Source organism: Salmo salar, chromosome 13, assembly GCF_965601325.2.
Source record: "Salmo salar chromosome 13, fSalSal1, whole genome shotgun sequence".
NCBI lineage: Eukaryota > Metazoa > Chordata > Actinopteri > Salmoniformes > Salmonidae > Salmo > Salmo salar.
Genome location: NC_138303.1, coordinates 16,904,509 through 16,920,712, shown reverse-complemented (window position 1 = coordinate 16,920,712; position 16,204 = coordinate 16,904,509). Strand labels below are relative to the sequence as shown.

The following is a 16,204-nucleotide window of genomic DNA, read 5'->3' as shown; positions in this document are numbered from 1 at the left end:
GTTAACATTATTAAAGTGGCATTATTTAAAGTGACTAGTGATCCATTTATTAAAGTGGCCAATGATTTGAGTCTGTATGTAGGTAGCAGCCTCTGTGTTAGTGATGGCTGTTTAACAGTCTGATGGCCTTGAGATTGAAGCTGTTTTTCAGTCTCTCGGTACTGACCTTCTGGATGGTAGAGGAGTGAACAGGCAGTGGCTCGGGTGGTTGTTGTTCTTGATGATCTTTTTGGCCTTCCTGTGACATTGGGTGCTGTAAGTGTCCTGAAGGGCAGGTAGTTTGCCCCCGGTGATTCATTGTGCGGACCACACCACCCTCTGCACCACCATCCTTGCGGTTGATGGTGGTGCAGTTGCCGTACCAGGCGGTGAAACAGCCCGACAGGATGCTCTCAATTGTGCATTTGTTAAAGTTTGTGAGGGTTTTAGGTGACAAGCCAAATTTCTTCAGCCTCCTGAGGTTGAAGAGGCGCTGCTGCGCCTTCTTCACCACACTGGGGTGAAGTTTGTCCGTGATGTGTACACCGAGGAACTTAAAACTTTCCAACTTTTCCACTACTGTCCTGTTGATGTGGATAGGGGGTGCTCCCTCTGCTGTTTCCTGAAGTCCACGATCATCTCCTTTGTTTTGTTGACGTTGAGTGAGAGGTTCTCTCCCTGACACCACACTCTGAGTGCCCTCACCTCCTCCCTGTAGGCTGTCTCGTTGTTGTTGGTAATCAAGCCCACTACTGTTGTGTCATCTGAAAACTTGATGATTGAGTTGAAGGCGTGCATGGCCACTCAGTCATGGGTGAACAGGGATTACAGGAGGGGGCTGAGCACGCACCCTTATGGGGCCCCAGTGTTGAGGGTCAGCAGGGTGGAGATGTTGTTTCCTACCCTCACCACCTGGGGGCTGCCAGTCAGAAAGTCCAGGACCCAGTTGCACAGGGTGGGGTTGAGACCCAGGGCCTCCAGCTTAATGATGAGCTTGGAGGGTACTATGGCGTTGAATGCTAAGCTGTCGTCAATGAACAGCATTCTAACATAGGTATTCCTCTTGTCCAGATGGGATAGGGCAGTGTGCAGTGGGATGGCGATTGCATCGTCTGTGGACCTGTTGGGGCGGTATGCAAACTGAAGTGTCTAGGGTGGCAGGTAAATTGGAGGTGATATGATCCTTGACTAGTCTCTCAAAGCATTTCATGATGACAGAAGTGAGTGCTACGGGGCGATAGTCATTTAGTTCAGTTATCTTTGCCAGCTAGTCTGCGTATGCTCTGACGAGGCGGCTAGGGATGCCATCTAGGCCAGCAGCCTTGCGAGGATTAACACGTTTAAATGTCTTACTCACGTCGGCCACGGAGAAGAAGAGGGGGGCTCCGCAGTCCTTGGTAGCGGTCCGCATCGGTGGCACTGTATTATCCTCAAAGCGGGCAAAGAAGGTGTTCAGTTTGTCTGGAAGCAAGATGTCGCTGCCGGGGACATGGCTGGTTTTCTTTTTCTAGTCCATAATTGCCTGTAGACCCTGCCACATACGTCTCGTGTCTGATCCGTTGAATTGCGACTCCACTTTGTTCCTATACTGACATTTCGCTTGTTTGATTGCCTTGCGGAAGAAATAACTACACTGTTTATATTCGGCCATATTCCCCAACATCTTTCCATGGTTGAATGAGGTGGTTCACGCTTTCAATTTTGCGTGAATGCCGCCATCTATCCATGGTTTCTGGTTATACACGGCTGTGACTATAATCGAAGAGAATTCTCTTGGGAGATAATGTGGTTGGCATTTGATTGTAAGGAATTCTAGGTCAGGTGAACAAAAGGACTTGAGTTCCTGTATGTTGTTATGATTACACCATGAGACGTTAATCATGAAGCTTACACCCCTGCCCTTCTTCTTACCAGAGAAATGTTTGTTTCTGTCGGTGCGACGCGTGAAGAAACCTGGTGGCTGTACCGACTCCGACAACATTTCCCGAGAGAGCCATGTTTCCGTGAAACAGAGAATGTTACAATCTCTGATGTCTCTCTGGAAGGCAACCCTTGCCCTAATTTCGTCAACTCTGTTGTCTAGAGACTGGACATTGGCGTGTAATATGCTCGGAAGCGGTGGGCGGTGTCCACGTCTACGGAGCCTGACCAGGAGGCCGCTCCGTCTACCTCTCCTGCGGCGACGTTGTTTTGGGTCGACCTCTGGGATTAGATCTATTGTCCTGGGTGGTGGTCTGGATAAAGGATCCGCTTCGGGAAAGTCATATTCCAGGTCGTAATGTTGGTATGTTGACGTCGCTCTTATATCCAATAGTTCTTCCTGGCTGTATGTAATAACACTTGAGATTTTCTGGGCTAACAATGTAAGAAATAATATATAAAAAAACAAAATACTGCCTTGTTTCCTAAGGACTCGAAGTGAGGCGACTATCTCTGTTGGCGCCATCTTACTAACGTTTACAAATGTGGGAGTAATGATTAATAAATGGTTCGAAAACTGTTTGTAAATGCCTTACGTTTATTATGGACCCTTAAATATAGTGTTACCAAAGAACGTTCCAAATTGTTCAGGCTGTCAGTCCAGATGGGTTTAAATGAATGGAATAAATTGAACACATTATTTTCTCAACTGAAATCCAATCGTTCAAAAAGTACATCTGTGAAGCTTTGTGTGGTCCTGCTGCAGTGGAGGAAGGGGGGGGGAAATTACTACAGAAGTACTCAACTCTATGGCACTTCCATTAAATTGCTCTCATTTTGTCTTTTAAAGCTGTGTGTGTTTTTGTGTGTGCGTGCATGTGTATGTGTGTGTGTGTGTTATTACTCAGAGTGGAAAACCATTAGAGCTGTATGGTAGTTTGAGGAGCAACCTCTCTCCTTACTTATCTCTGATGAATTCAGTGTGTGAGTTCCCTGATGGCTCTACACAGCATAATGCATCCCATCAGGGAGATGGAGATGGATGGGTGGGGAGTGGGACATCTAACTGGATGCCTTCCTTGATCTCACTCTGCCGCCATTTTGTCTGTCTGAGGTTCCCCATGCTACAGCACATGTCCTATATATGTACATTATGATCCTATACCCACAAAGAATCCACACAAGACAATGTACTTCTAAAGTAACAACACATAGTGGAATTTGTTTGGCCTTTGGGTGAGTTATGTTTACAGATTTTAAGCCTTGAAAATGTCAATTTTCACATTTGTTGTTGTTGTTGATGTTGTTGTTTTATCATCTTTGGCTGGGTAGTTAGGGAAAGTTGGGATTTAGAGTTGAGAGAAGCCGAGTCCTGTCTCTTCTGGCCTCAGGCTGTATGGTGCTGTGAAAACAGATACAATATACGCTGACAAGCAAACCTAAAGTGTAGCCATACATAGGATATTCACTACCGTAACTCCACCCTTGATACGGCGTCAATTAGCTGTGAACGGAGTGCATGTCAACGTTCTGCATTCTATCAAGCCTAGTTAATGTGATGAATAAATAGGATTAGTTGTGAGCTCTTGTGTATCACTGTTCCTAAGCTGGCTATTTTATGGCCCAGCTTTAGGAGAAAGCAATTATTGTTGCTATGGATTACACGTTTAATACAACTCATTATGCCCCAGATAACATTTCTGTATAGAATGCTGCATTTTGTATAATATTTTAATGTGCAATTATTTCTGTACTGAGACGTTAAATATATGTAAAGCCTGGCGCTGTCATATGATGTTCGTGACTATGAGTCCATCTGTAGTCAGACTGGGTCTCGGTACCAATAACTCTGGCACCAGGAGCCAATAAAAGCAAATGACCAACACTTTCTACTCAGGAATACCAAATAAGCACCTTTAGAAATAAAGTTTAGTTGTTTCTTTCCCATAGACTGGAGTTTTATTGCTCTCCTTAGTCGTTTAAAATTAGTTGTATTCTTTTTATTGGTCTTTTTATTCTGACACAGTGGCTTCCTCTTGGGAAGGGACAGATCTATTATGTCTAGCGTAATTGTGTTTGCATTTGAAACACGGCCGTGATTGCTTTTTGACTTCTGAATATTCCAGATCGGATGGGCTAAATTACTGTTTAGAAAATGTCCCGGGCTCCCTAAGCCCTCGTCTCCGCTCCTGCACGCTCTCTTCCACTCCTCTCCCCTCTGCTCCTCTTCCCCTCCTCTACCCTCTGCTCATCCTCCCTTCCTCACCCCTCCGCTCTCTTTCCATCTGCTTCCCACTTCCCCTCCATTTCCCTCTCCCCTCCACTTCCCACTTCCCCTCCACTTCCCTCTCCCCTCCACTTCCCTCTCCCCTCCACTTCCCTCTCCCCTCCGCTTCCCTCTCCCCTTCGCTCCCCTCTCCCCTCCGCTTCCCTCTCCCCTCCACTCCCCTCTCCCCTCCACTTCCCTCTCCCCTCCACTCCACTCTCCCCTCCACTGCCCTCTCCCCTCCACTCCACTCTCCCCTCCACACCCCTCTTCCCCTCCACTCCACTCTTCCCCTCCACTCCCCTCTCCCCTCCACTCCCCTCTTCCACTCCCCTCCCCTCCACTCCCCTCTTCCCCTCCACTCCCCTCTTCCCCTCCACTCCCCTCTTCCTCACCTCACCTTTCTGCTCCCCTCTGCTCCTCTCCCCTCCACTCCCCTCTCCTCTCCACTTCCACCCCAATTTCCACTCCCCTCTTCCCCTCCACTCCCCTCTCCACTCCCCTCACCTCACCTTTCTGCTCCCCTCTCCCCTCACCTCTTCCCTCCACTTCCCCTCCACTTTTCCTTTCCCCTCCACTTCCCTCTTCCCCTCCTCTCCTCTCCACTTCCCTCTTCCCCTACACTCCCCCCTCCACTCCTCTCCCCTCCACTCTTCTCTCCCCTCTGCTCCTCTCCCCTCCCCTCCGCTCCCCTCTTCCCCTCTCCACTCCCCTCTACTCCCCTCTCCTCTCCACTTCCCTCTCCCCTCCGCTCCCCTCTCCCCTCCACTCCCCTCTCCCCTCCACTCCCCTCTTCCCCTCCTCTCCCCTTCCCTCCACTCGCCTCTCCCCTCTGCTCCTCTCTCCCCTCCCCTCCCCTCTGCTCCGCTCCTCTCCCCTCTGCTATCTTTCCAACTGCTCCCCTCTCCCCCTCCGCTCCTCTCTGCTCCCCTCCACTCCCCTCACCTCTCTGCTCCTCTCCCCCTCCAATCTCCTTCCCCTCCTCTCCCCTCGCAGCTCCCCTCCTCTCCCCTTCCCTCCACTCGCCTCTCCCTCCACCGCCCGCTTCCCCTCTGCTCCTCTCTCCCCTCCTCTCCCCTCCCCTCTGCTCCTCTCCCCTCTGCTCTCTTTCCAACTGCTCCCCTCTCCCCCCCTCTCCCCTCTGCTTCTATCCCCTCCGCTCTCCTTCCCCTCCACTCCGCTCCTCTCTCCCCTCCTCTCTCCTTCCAATCCGTTCCCCTCCGCTCCCATCTCCCCTCTGCTCTCCTCTCTTTTCCGGTCTGCGCTACCAAAGGTTGATGTTTTCTCCTGTCACCTAATGAAAGCACTGAAGTCTCTGAGAGGATCAACTGGAGGCAGACTGACTGAGGAGGTTAAGGTCTCTTCTGAGAGAGCTGTGTGGAAGGGCTGATGTTCCATCTATCTAGTGCAACTCAGAACAGTGTGTGAATGTTCCTTATTGAAAGAAGTGTGAATGAGTTTTGGTCTGTTCTGTGTGAATTAACTCTTTCTCCCTCTCTCCTCCCTTCTCTCTCTCTACTCCCTTCTCTCTCTCTACTCCCTTCTCTCTCTCCCTACTCCCTTCTCTCGCTACTCCCTTCTCTCTCTCTCTACTCCCTTCTCTCGCTACTCCCTTATCTCCCTCTCTACTTCCATCTATCCCTCCTCCCTTCTCTCTCTCCTTACTCCCTTCTCTCTACTCCCTTTTCTCTCCTCCCTTCTCTCTCTCTACTCCCTGCTCTCTCTACTCCCTTCTCCCTCTCTCTACTCCCTTTTCTCTCTCTCTACTCCCTGTCTCTCCTCCCTTCTCCCCCTCTCTACTCCCTTCTCCCTCTCTCTACAACCCTTCTCTCTGTCTACTCCCTTCTCTCTCTCTACTCCCTTTTCTCTCTCTCCACCCTTCTCCCTCTCTCTACTCCCTTCTCTCTCCCTCTCTACTCCCTTATCTCACTCTCTACTCCCTTATCTCACTCGCTACTCCCTTCTCTCTCTCTACTCGCTTATCTCCCTCTCTACTCCCTTCTCACTCTCTACTCCCTTCTCTCTCTCTCTCTCTCTACTCCCTTCTCTCTCTCTCTCTCTACTCCCCTCTCTCTCTCTCTCTCTCTCTCTCTCTCTCTCTCTCTCTCTCTCTCTCTCTCTCTCTCTCTCTCTCTCTCACCTTGCAGATATGGAGACATGGTTCCTAAGACGATTGCGGGGAAGATCTTTGGTTCTATCTGTTCTCTGAGCGGGGTGTTGGTCATTGCCCTGCCTGTCCCAGTCATCGTGTCCAACTTCAGCCGCATCTACCACCAAAACCAGAGAGCTGACAAACGACGAGCGCAGAAGATGCAGGTAAACATAGTTTGTTACTACCTCAGAGGTTTGGACTGGAGGGAGACCTACAGTTCAGGGAGCCATCCGAGCCCACTCTCCCCCAGAGAAGAGCAGAGAGATGGGAAAGACGCAGGGCTCAGGTCCCCATAGAAAGGCATTCTCTAGATAACGTATGAATATCACACACCCAAACACAAACACACACAACCACAGTTATTCACATGATATAAACAGTAATCAAGTGACACATCCACTACTTGTTGCTCACTGAATGCGACCCTGGTGTCGTTTCCACAGGAGAGCAATAACCCTGTGTAAAAGCGCATTCAGTGGGAAGAGCCGTTGGTTATGTCATGAAACAGTGTCATTCTACATTAACCTAGACATTTTAATGCCTTTTGCCATAGTGTATGAGCCATCCAATCCAGGCGCAGCAGAGTGGAGATAAACTGAGGAGTCACAGCCTGTCAGTGTACTAATGACACTCGCCTATCACTGTCATCTCACAGCGCACTGTTTGTGTGTGTGCTTGTGCGTGCAGGCGTGTGTGTGCGTGCATGCATGTATGTGTGTGTGTGAGAGAGAGAGGAAGAGAGAGAGAGAGAGAGAGAGAGAGAGAGAGAGAGAGAGAGAGAGAGAGAGAAAGAGATAGAGGGTTATCCCTCACACCAGGCCCTGTCTCAAGTCTCTTCAGTATTTGTTATTACTTAATTAACTGTAAACTAATTGTCTGAAAATCACCAGGGGCCTGTTTCCATGTGTGTGGGGACCAGACAGTCAAACAGGCTGATGATGAGTCAATCTAACCATATAGGCTCATCATACAACATTCCTACTACTGTTAGATACAGTCTAGCCGTTCTAGTCCCCTATCCCAAACCCACCCCTAATCAATGAATGCTGATTGGCTGGAGTACAGCCGTTCTAGTCCCCTATCCCAAACCCACCCCTAATCAATGAATGCTGATTGGCTGGAGTACAGCCGTTCTAGTCCCCTATCCCAAACCCACCCCTAATCAATGAATGCTGATTGGCTGGAGTACAGCCGTTCTAGTCCCCTATCCCAAACCCACCCCTAATCAATGAATGCTGATTGGCTGGAGTACAGCCGTTCTAGTCCCCTATCCCAAACCCACCCCTAATCAATGAATGCTGATTGGCTGGAGTACAGCCGTTCTAGTCCCCTATCCCAAACCCACCCCTAATCAATGAATGCTGATTGGCTGGAGTACAGCCGTTCTAGTCCCCTATCCCAAACCCACCCCTAATCAATGAATGCTGATTGGCTGGAGTACAGCCGTTCTAGTCCCCTATCCCAAACCCACCCCTAATCAATGAATGCTGATTGGTTGGAAGGTGAACACATGACTGTTTCACAGGTAGACACCAGTCTCTGGTTAAAAGACTAGGGGCTCTATTCAATCAGATCTGCTTTAACCAACATCCACATAGCGGTTGTTTTGGCGATGTCGGAGGTGGAACTGCATTTTTTACAAGCATTTCGCTACACCCGCAATAACATCTGCTAAATATGTGTACGTGACCAGTAACATTTGATTTGATTAGAGCTGTCAAATCCACAAGCGGATCCTGGCATTATACCTAAAGCGGACCTTGCCAATGGCTGCATGGAGTCGCATTGAAATAAATCCCATGCAGCCTTGTTTAACAGTTGGAACACTGGAATGTCAGATGTGATCTATACCTTGATTCGGTGATAGAAATGCAAAATATTTTATTTATTTTTTATTTCACCTTTATTTAACCAGGTAGGCCAGTTGAGAACAAGTTCTCATTTACAACTGCGACCTGGCCAAGATAAAGCAAAGCAGTGCGACAAAAAAAAACAACAAAGAGTTACACATGGGATAAACAAACGTACAGTCAATAACACAATAGAAAAATCTGGATACAATGTGTGCAAATGAAGTAAGGCAATAAATAGGCCAATAGTGGCGAAGTATTTACAATTTAGCAATTTACACTGGAGTAATATATGTGCAGATGAGGATGTGGAAGTAGAAATACTGGAGTGCAAAAGAGCAGAAAAACAAAAACAAATATGGGGACGAGGTAGGTAGTTGGTTGGATGGGCTATTTACGGATGGGCTGTGTACAGCTGCAGCGATCTGAAAGCTGCTCTGACAGCTAACGCTGAAAGTTAGTGAGGGAGATATGTCTCCAACTTCAGTGATTTTTGCAATTCGTTCCAGTCATTAGCAGCAGAGAACTGGAAGGAAAGGCGGCCAAAGGAGATGTTGGTTTTGGGGATGACCAGTGAAATATACCTGCTGGAGCGCGTGCTACGGGTAGGTGTTGCTATGGTGACCAGTGAGCTGCAATAAGGCGGAGCTATACCTAGCAAAGACTTATAGATGACCTGGAACCAGTGGGTTTGGCAACGAATATGTAGCGAGGACCAGCCAGCGAGAGCATACAGGTCGCAGTGGTGGGTAGTATATGGGGCATTGGTGACAAAACGGATTGCACTGTGATAGACTGCATCCAATTTGCTGGGTAGAGTGTTGGAGACTATTTTGTAAATGACATTGCTGAAGTCAAGGATCGGTAGGATAGTCAGTTTTACGAGGGTATGTTTGGCATGAGTGAAGGAGGCTTTGTTGCGAAATAGGAAGCCATTTCTAGATTTAACTTTGCATTGGAGATGCTTAATGTGAGTCTGGAAGGAGAGTTTACAGTCTAGCCAGACACCTAGGTATTTATAGTTGTCCACATATTCTAAGTCAGAACCGTCCAGAGTAGTGATGCTAGTGTCGTGTCTTTGGGGTACCATTAAACTGAAGACATGTTTATCAATTAACTCCCTGTAATTATTATCACGCGATTAAACTAGTTAATCGTTTAATTGTAATTAACTAGGAGATCGGGGCACCAAGGAAAATATTCAGATTACAAAGTTAGAATTTTCCTAATATAACTTTCCTTTATTATAATATAGGCCGACTATCTTCTGGTTTAAATGGTGTATTTTACCTCGTGTTCAGTCTCATTCCAAATGTCGTAAATTGTTGTATCTGCACGAACCCAGTCTTTACTAAAATCATCCATACATCAATTGTCTTAAAATCATGGCTAACAGGCCTGGCTGGTCTGTTAGACAATGGGTCATAAACAGTCAACTGAGAATGCACACCTACAGAGTTCATTAATATTAACAATTGACAATTGAAGGCTCACTCATTCGGGAACAATTGCAATCAATATATATTTACGCTCAGTGTGTCGTTCTGATTCTTGTTGGAGAGTTTTGTCCGCGTTCTCTCTCTCTCTCTCTCGGTTAGAATGGATCTTTCAGAGCGACATTCATTAATGTCGTCATAGAATGGATGTTTCGTTGGTCTTCGCGTTCGATGATATAATTTACTTAGCTGCAGACTAATAATTAATATCAAAGACTTGTTCTTATTCTGTCGGTATCAATAGTCTAAAAGTTAACCACGTGGTATAGTTCACTTTCAGTAGAGGAATTGGATGGTAAAACCTATTGGCCATGGAGTGGAGGCCTGGTCTAAAGAAATGTAAATCAGGGTGGGTTTTATAGTGACCCTTGAACAGGCTTGTCAAATGACGCCTGGTCCTGTATGTGTCCCTGGGGGCGTGCCTATGACTGAGTTAGACTTGGTTACAGAAATACAATTCTATCACATTACATCAGTACATAGCATCTCAATGTATTACAAAAGCTTTATCCTTATTAATACATTCTATACAACCATTATGATGCAAGTCTCAAGCTGAGGCTATTATATAAACAGTTTTATGGTAATATGGCTATATTGTCTCTTCTGAGTATCACAAAATTGTACCAAGCGGACCAGTTCGTAGCTGGATTCTTCACCAATCTTCCATACCTTCTCCAGAACACACATGTCGCTCGGTTCTCCAATTCTATGAGTTGGAAGAATTTCCTTTGTCTCTCTATGAAACATGTGGTAGGAGATTCTCCTCTTAGGGTTTTTACAACCCTTTCACACAGGGCCTGGGTTGGGGGGAAGGTAGGTTGGGGAATGGTACAAAGGGGAGGGGGTCAACTGTCCTTCCTGTACCCAAAGAGGCCAACGTCATGACACTAGTCTGGCGGGCATTTGCGGGCAGCAATCGGTTGAAGAGCATGCATTTCGTTTTACTAGCATTTAAGAGCAGTTGGAAGCCACGAAAGGAGTGTTGTATGGCTTTGAAGCTCGTTGGGAGGTTTGTTAACACAGTGTCCAAAGAAGTGCCAGATGTATACAGAATGGTGTCATCTGCATAGAGGTGGATCAAAGAATCACCAGCAGCAAGAGCAACATCATTGATATATACAGAGAAAAGAGTCAGCCCGAGAATTGAACCCTGTGGCACCCCCATAGAGACTGCCAGAGGTCCGGACAACAGGCCCTCCGATTTGACACACTGAACTCTATCTGAGAAGTAGTTAGTGAACCAGGCAAGGCAGTCATTAGAGAAACCAAGGCTGTTGAGTCTGCCGATAAGAATGCAGTGATTGACAGAGTCAAAAGCCTTGGCCAGGTCGATTAATACGACTGCACAGTATTGTCTTTTATCGATGGCGGTTAGGATATCGTTTAGGACCTTGAGCATGGCTGAGGTGCACCCGTGACCAGCTCGGAAACCAGATTGCATAGCGGAGAAGGTACGGTGGGATTCTAAGTGGTCGGTGATCTGTAAGTTCACTTGGCTTTCGAAGACTTTACAAAGGCAGGGCAGGATGGATATAGGTCTGTAACAGTTTGGGTCTAGAGTGTCTCCCCCTTTGAAGAGGGGGATGACCGCGGCCACTTTCCAATCTTTAGAAATCTCAGACGATACGAGAGGTTGAACAGACTAATAATAGGGGTTGCAACAATGGCGGTAGATAAGTTTAGGAAGAGATGGTCCAGATTGTCTAGCCCGGCTGATTTGTAGGGATCCAGATTTTGCAGCTCTTTCAGAACATCAGCTCTCTGGATTTGGGTGAAGGAGAAGTGGGGGGTGCGGAGCTGTTGGCTGGGGTTGGGGTAGCCAGGTGGAAAGCATGGCCAGCCGTAGAGAAATGCTTATTGAAATTCTCAACTATCATGGATTTATCAGTGGTGACAGTGTTTCCTAATATCAATGCAGTGAGAAGCTGGGAGGAGGTACTCTTATTCTCCATGGACTTTACAGTGTCCCAAAACTTTTTGGAATTAGTGCTGCAGGATGCAAATTTCTGTTTGAAAAAGCTAGCCTTTGCTTTCCTAACTGACTGTGTGTATTGGTTCCTGACTTCCCTGAAATATTGTAAATTGTGGTGATTATTTGATTCTAGCGCAGTACGCCACAGGGTGTTTTTATGCTGCTCAAGGGCAGTCAAGTCTGGAGTGAACCATGGGCTGTGTTTTAGGGAGTGTTTGACAGTGATGAGGGGTGGACGTTTGACCGCGGACCCATAACGGACGCAGGCAATGAGGCAGTGATCGCTGAGATCCTGGTTGATATCTATGAGGGTGCCCGTGTTTACGGATTTGAGGGCATCTATCTTAGATTGTAGGACGGCCGGGGTGTTAAGCTAATCCCAATTTAGGTCACCTAGCAGTACGAACTCTGACGATAGATGGGGGGCAATCAATTCACATATGGTGTCCAGCGCACAGCTGGGAGCTGAGAGGGGTTTATAGCAAGCGGCAACAGTGAGGGACTTATTTCTGGAGAGATGGATCTTTAAAAGTAGAAGCTCGAACTGTTTGGGCATAGACCTGGATAGTATGACAGAACTCTGCAGGTTATCTCTACAGTAGATTGCAATTCTGCCCCCTGTAGCAGTTCTGTCTTGATGAAAAATGTTGTAATTGGGGATGGAAATGTCCAAATTTTTGGTGGCCTTCCTAAGCCAGGATTCAGACATGGCTAGGACATCAGGGTTGGCGGAGTGTGCTAAAGCAGTGAATAAATTAAACTTAGGGAGGAGGCTTCTGATGTTAACATGCATGAACCCAAGGCTTTTACGGTTGCAGAAGTCAACAAATGAGAGTGCCTGGGGACACACAGGGCCTGGGTTAACCTCCACATCACCAGAGAAACAGAGGAGGAGTAGGATGAGGGTACTGCTAAAGGCTATCAAAACTGATCGTCTAGTGCGTTGGGAACAGAGAATAAAAGGAGCAGATTTCTGGGCGTGGTAGGATAGATTCAGGGCATAGTGTACAGACAAGGGTATGGTAGGGTACGAGTACAGTGGGGGGAAAAACAAGGCATTGAGTGACGATGAGAGAGGTTGCATCTCTGGAGGCGCCAGTTAAGCTAGGTGTGGTCTCCGCATGTGTGAGGGGTGGGACAAGGGGGCTATCTGAGGCATGTTGAGCAGGACTAGGGGCTCCGCAGTAAAATAAAACAATGAGAGCTGCCCTAAACAACAGTATACAAGGCATATTGACATTAGAGAGAGGCATAAAGCAATCACAGGTGTTGATTGGGAGAGCTAAGACAACAACAGGTGAGACAACAACGGGTAAACAACTAAGACAACAACAACTGGTAAATGGCGATGAATGGGCAGAGAGGGTCAGTTAGCTACACACAGGGCCTCCTGAGTTTGAGGCTGGGGCTGACAGATAAACAAAATGAGGTACCGTGTTAATGAACAGTCCAGCAGGCATCAGCTGTGTAGCCGAGTGATAATAGGGCAGTAATAGATGAAACAGGGAGCCGTTCACTAGTCGATTACTACGCTAGGTGAGCGGGAGACACAGTGTTCAGAAAGCTAGCGGGCCAGGGCTAGCAGATGGATCTTCACCACATCCACGATGCAGAGGCCGGTTGAGAGCACATCGGCCGGATTACATCAGCAGATCAGCAGACCAGTCGTGATGGATCGGCGGGGCTCCGTGTCGACAAAGGGTCCAGGCCAATTGGCAAGACAGGTATTGTAGTTGGTGTACTTTGTTTGCTAGCCGGGAGATGGGCATAGCTCAAGGCTAACGGTTGCATAATTCTGGACAAGGGCATTAGCCACAATAGCCACTCGGTAGCAGCTAGCTAGCTGCGAAGATCTGGTGTAATGGTCCAGAGCTTGCAGCAGGAATCCGGTGATTAGTGGGGGGAAAAAGCAGTCTGATATGCTCAGGGCTGATATCGCGCTGTGCAGACTGACAGGTATTATCCGGGCTATCCGGGCTAAAGCGGCTGGTGTCCGAGCTAAAGGTAAAGACCGCTAGCAGTGGCTAACAATAACTAAATAGCTAGTAGCTAATTAGCTGGCTAGCTACTGATGGAGGTTCCAGTTATAATGTAAAAATAAATAGCAGATCTGGACCACATTGGGTGAGGCGGGTTGCAGGAAGGTATATTTAATTTGAAAATGGAAAAAAGAGATTGAAATATAATGAAATGTATACAAAAAACCCGAAAAATACTGAATATTTTACATGAGACAAAAACAAACACGTCTTACTGCTGCGCCATCTTGGACATCATATGACATCATAAATAATTCATGATTTTCAATTTGAAAGTCATTATTTCTATATAGCCTACACTTTCTCATTCTAAACTTCTAACGCGAGTGGGGTGGGTGTGGCTTCGTGACAATGATCAAGAGCAGCTGCTTACCGATTTGACAGCTCCAACGCAGTTACACCTCCAACACCACCAAAACATCAGCTATGTGGGTGCCGGCTATCACCGGTTAACGCTCGATCTGATTCAATCTAGGTTCCCGAGTGGCGCAGCGGTCTAAGGCACTGCATCTCAGCGTAAGAGGCGTCACTATAGTACCTGGTTTGAATCCAGGCTGTATCACATCCGGCCGTGATTGGGAGTCCCATAGGGTGGCACACAATTGGCCCAGTGTCGTCCGGGTTTTGCCGGAGTAGGCCGTCATTGTAAATAAGAATTTGTTCTTAACTGACTTGCCTAGTTAAATAAAGGACAAATAAATAATAGGCCTAGGATGACAACTGGAATATATTGTGTGTGCACGTGTGTGTATGGGATGTTGTGCGTGTGTGTATGGGATGTTGTGAGTGTTTGTATTGGATGTTCTGAGTGTGTGTGTATGGGATGTTGTGAGTGTGTGTATGGGATGTTGTGAGTGTGTGTATGGGATGTTGTGCGTGTGTGTATGGGATGTTGTGAGTGTGTGTATGGGATGTTGTGAGTGTTTGTATTGGATGTTCTGAGTGTGTGTGTGTATGGGATGTTGTGAGTGTGTGTATGGGATGTTGTGAGTGTGTGTATGGGATGTTGTGCGTGTGTGTATGGGATGTTGTGTGTGTGTGTATGGGATGTTGTGTGTGTGTGTATGGGATGTTCTGAGTGTGTGTGTATGGGATGTTCTGAGTGTGTGTGTGGGATGTTGTGCGTGTGTGTATGGGATGTTCTGAGTGTGTGTATGGGATGTTGTGCGTGTATGTATGGGATGCCGGAGGGTGTTCATGCCCTCTGAGTGTTAGCTGGTCCAGTTCTCCACTCAGTGGTGCAAGATAATGTATGCTAATGAGTTCCTGTAAAGCGATGATGTGATTGGTCGCAGCGTGTCCAGGGGCCAAATTGGGCAACTGCATCAGCTAGCATCATAAAGACAGAGAATGGCAATCCTAGTTGGAGGGCATTATGACAAATCAAATCAAAGTGTATTGGTCGCGTACACAGTTTAGCAGATGTTATAGCGGGTGTAGTGAAATGCTTCTGTTTATAGCGCCTAACAATGAGGTAGAATGTCAAACAAGTACACAAATAATTAAAATATTGTAAAAAAGCTCATAAAAAAATTTAACAACGTCGGGACGAATCCAATTAACAACCCAAATAGCCCTGTATCAGTAATCAAAATGAAATCTATATGTATGTAGGCTACACCGGAATAATTTACACTAGATATACTAAGAATGATATGTACAGCAGTAGATATATTAGAATGAGCTATGACAAGAATCCAGTACATAATACATATGTGCTGTGTATAAACAGTGGAACTACAATGGAATGTGCAGTAGTAGAAACATTAGAATGAGCTAGGTTGAGAATACAATATTTAAACACACAGTGTGAAACAGAACGTGACCAGTAGTTCAATGTCTCTATGACATGGGACAGCAGCGTTGGCTGTGTTTGTGTGTGTGTGTGTGTGTGTGTGTGTGTGTGTGTGTGTGTGTGTGTGTGTGTGTGTGTGTGTGTGTGTGTGTGTGTGTGTGTGTGTGTGTGTGTGTGTGTGTGTGTGTGTGTGAGTGAGTGAGTGAGTGAGTGAGTGAGTGAGTGAGTGAGTGAGTGAGTGAGTGAGTGAGTGAGTGAGTGAGTGAGTGAGTGAGTGAGTGAGTGTATATGTGTGATAGTGTTTGTTTTAATTTTGGGGATGGCTAGTTATGACAGATCATGTTGTTATGTCATGTGATGTGTCATGTTATTCCATGCTGGGACATTGGTTTGGGTTGGGATTGTGTGTGCTGGTGGCTTGTACACATGCAACACTCAGGCACAGAGTGTCTCCACTCCTCTCTTTCCAATCCTTTTCCTCATCTATCTCGGTGTGAGGGGCCTGGGATATTGTTTAAAGCAGTTTAAAGCTGTTTGAACCTGTTTGAAGCGCTGTGGCAGGTTTGTTTGTGGCCCCAGCATCCTCCCCAGCTTCAACTAACCATGAACCTGTCTGCCAAGAGTGAGCACTCATATCCATCAGATCAAAGCCAAGCACTCCGAGACAAAGAGAGAAGAGAAGAGAAAGAGAGAGGGGGTAAAGAGAAAGGTGAGAGAGGGGAAGAGGGAGAA

At 46.9% G+C, this 16,204-nt stretch overlaps 1 protein-coding gene across 3 annotated transcripts in view; it reads left to right on the top strand.

Annotated features, from left to right (window-relative positions):
• kcnd3 (potassium voltage-gated channel, Shal-related subfamily, member 3) overlaps nucleotides 1-16,204 on the top strand; it is a 356,517-nt gene that overhangs the window by 299,859 nt on the left and 40,454 nt on the right. For all 3 annotated transcript variants that reach the window (XM_045692984.2, XM_014134607.3, XM_014134606.3), the window contains exon 3: nucleotides 6,313-6,481. In XM_045692984.2, coding sequence (XP_045548940.1) covers nucleotides 6,313-6,481 — 169 coding nt within the window. The remainder of the gene's footprint in view (nucleotides 1-6,312; nucleotides 6,482-16,204) is intronic.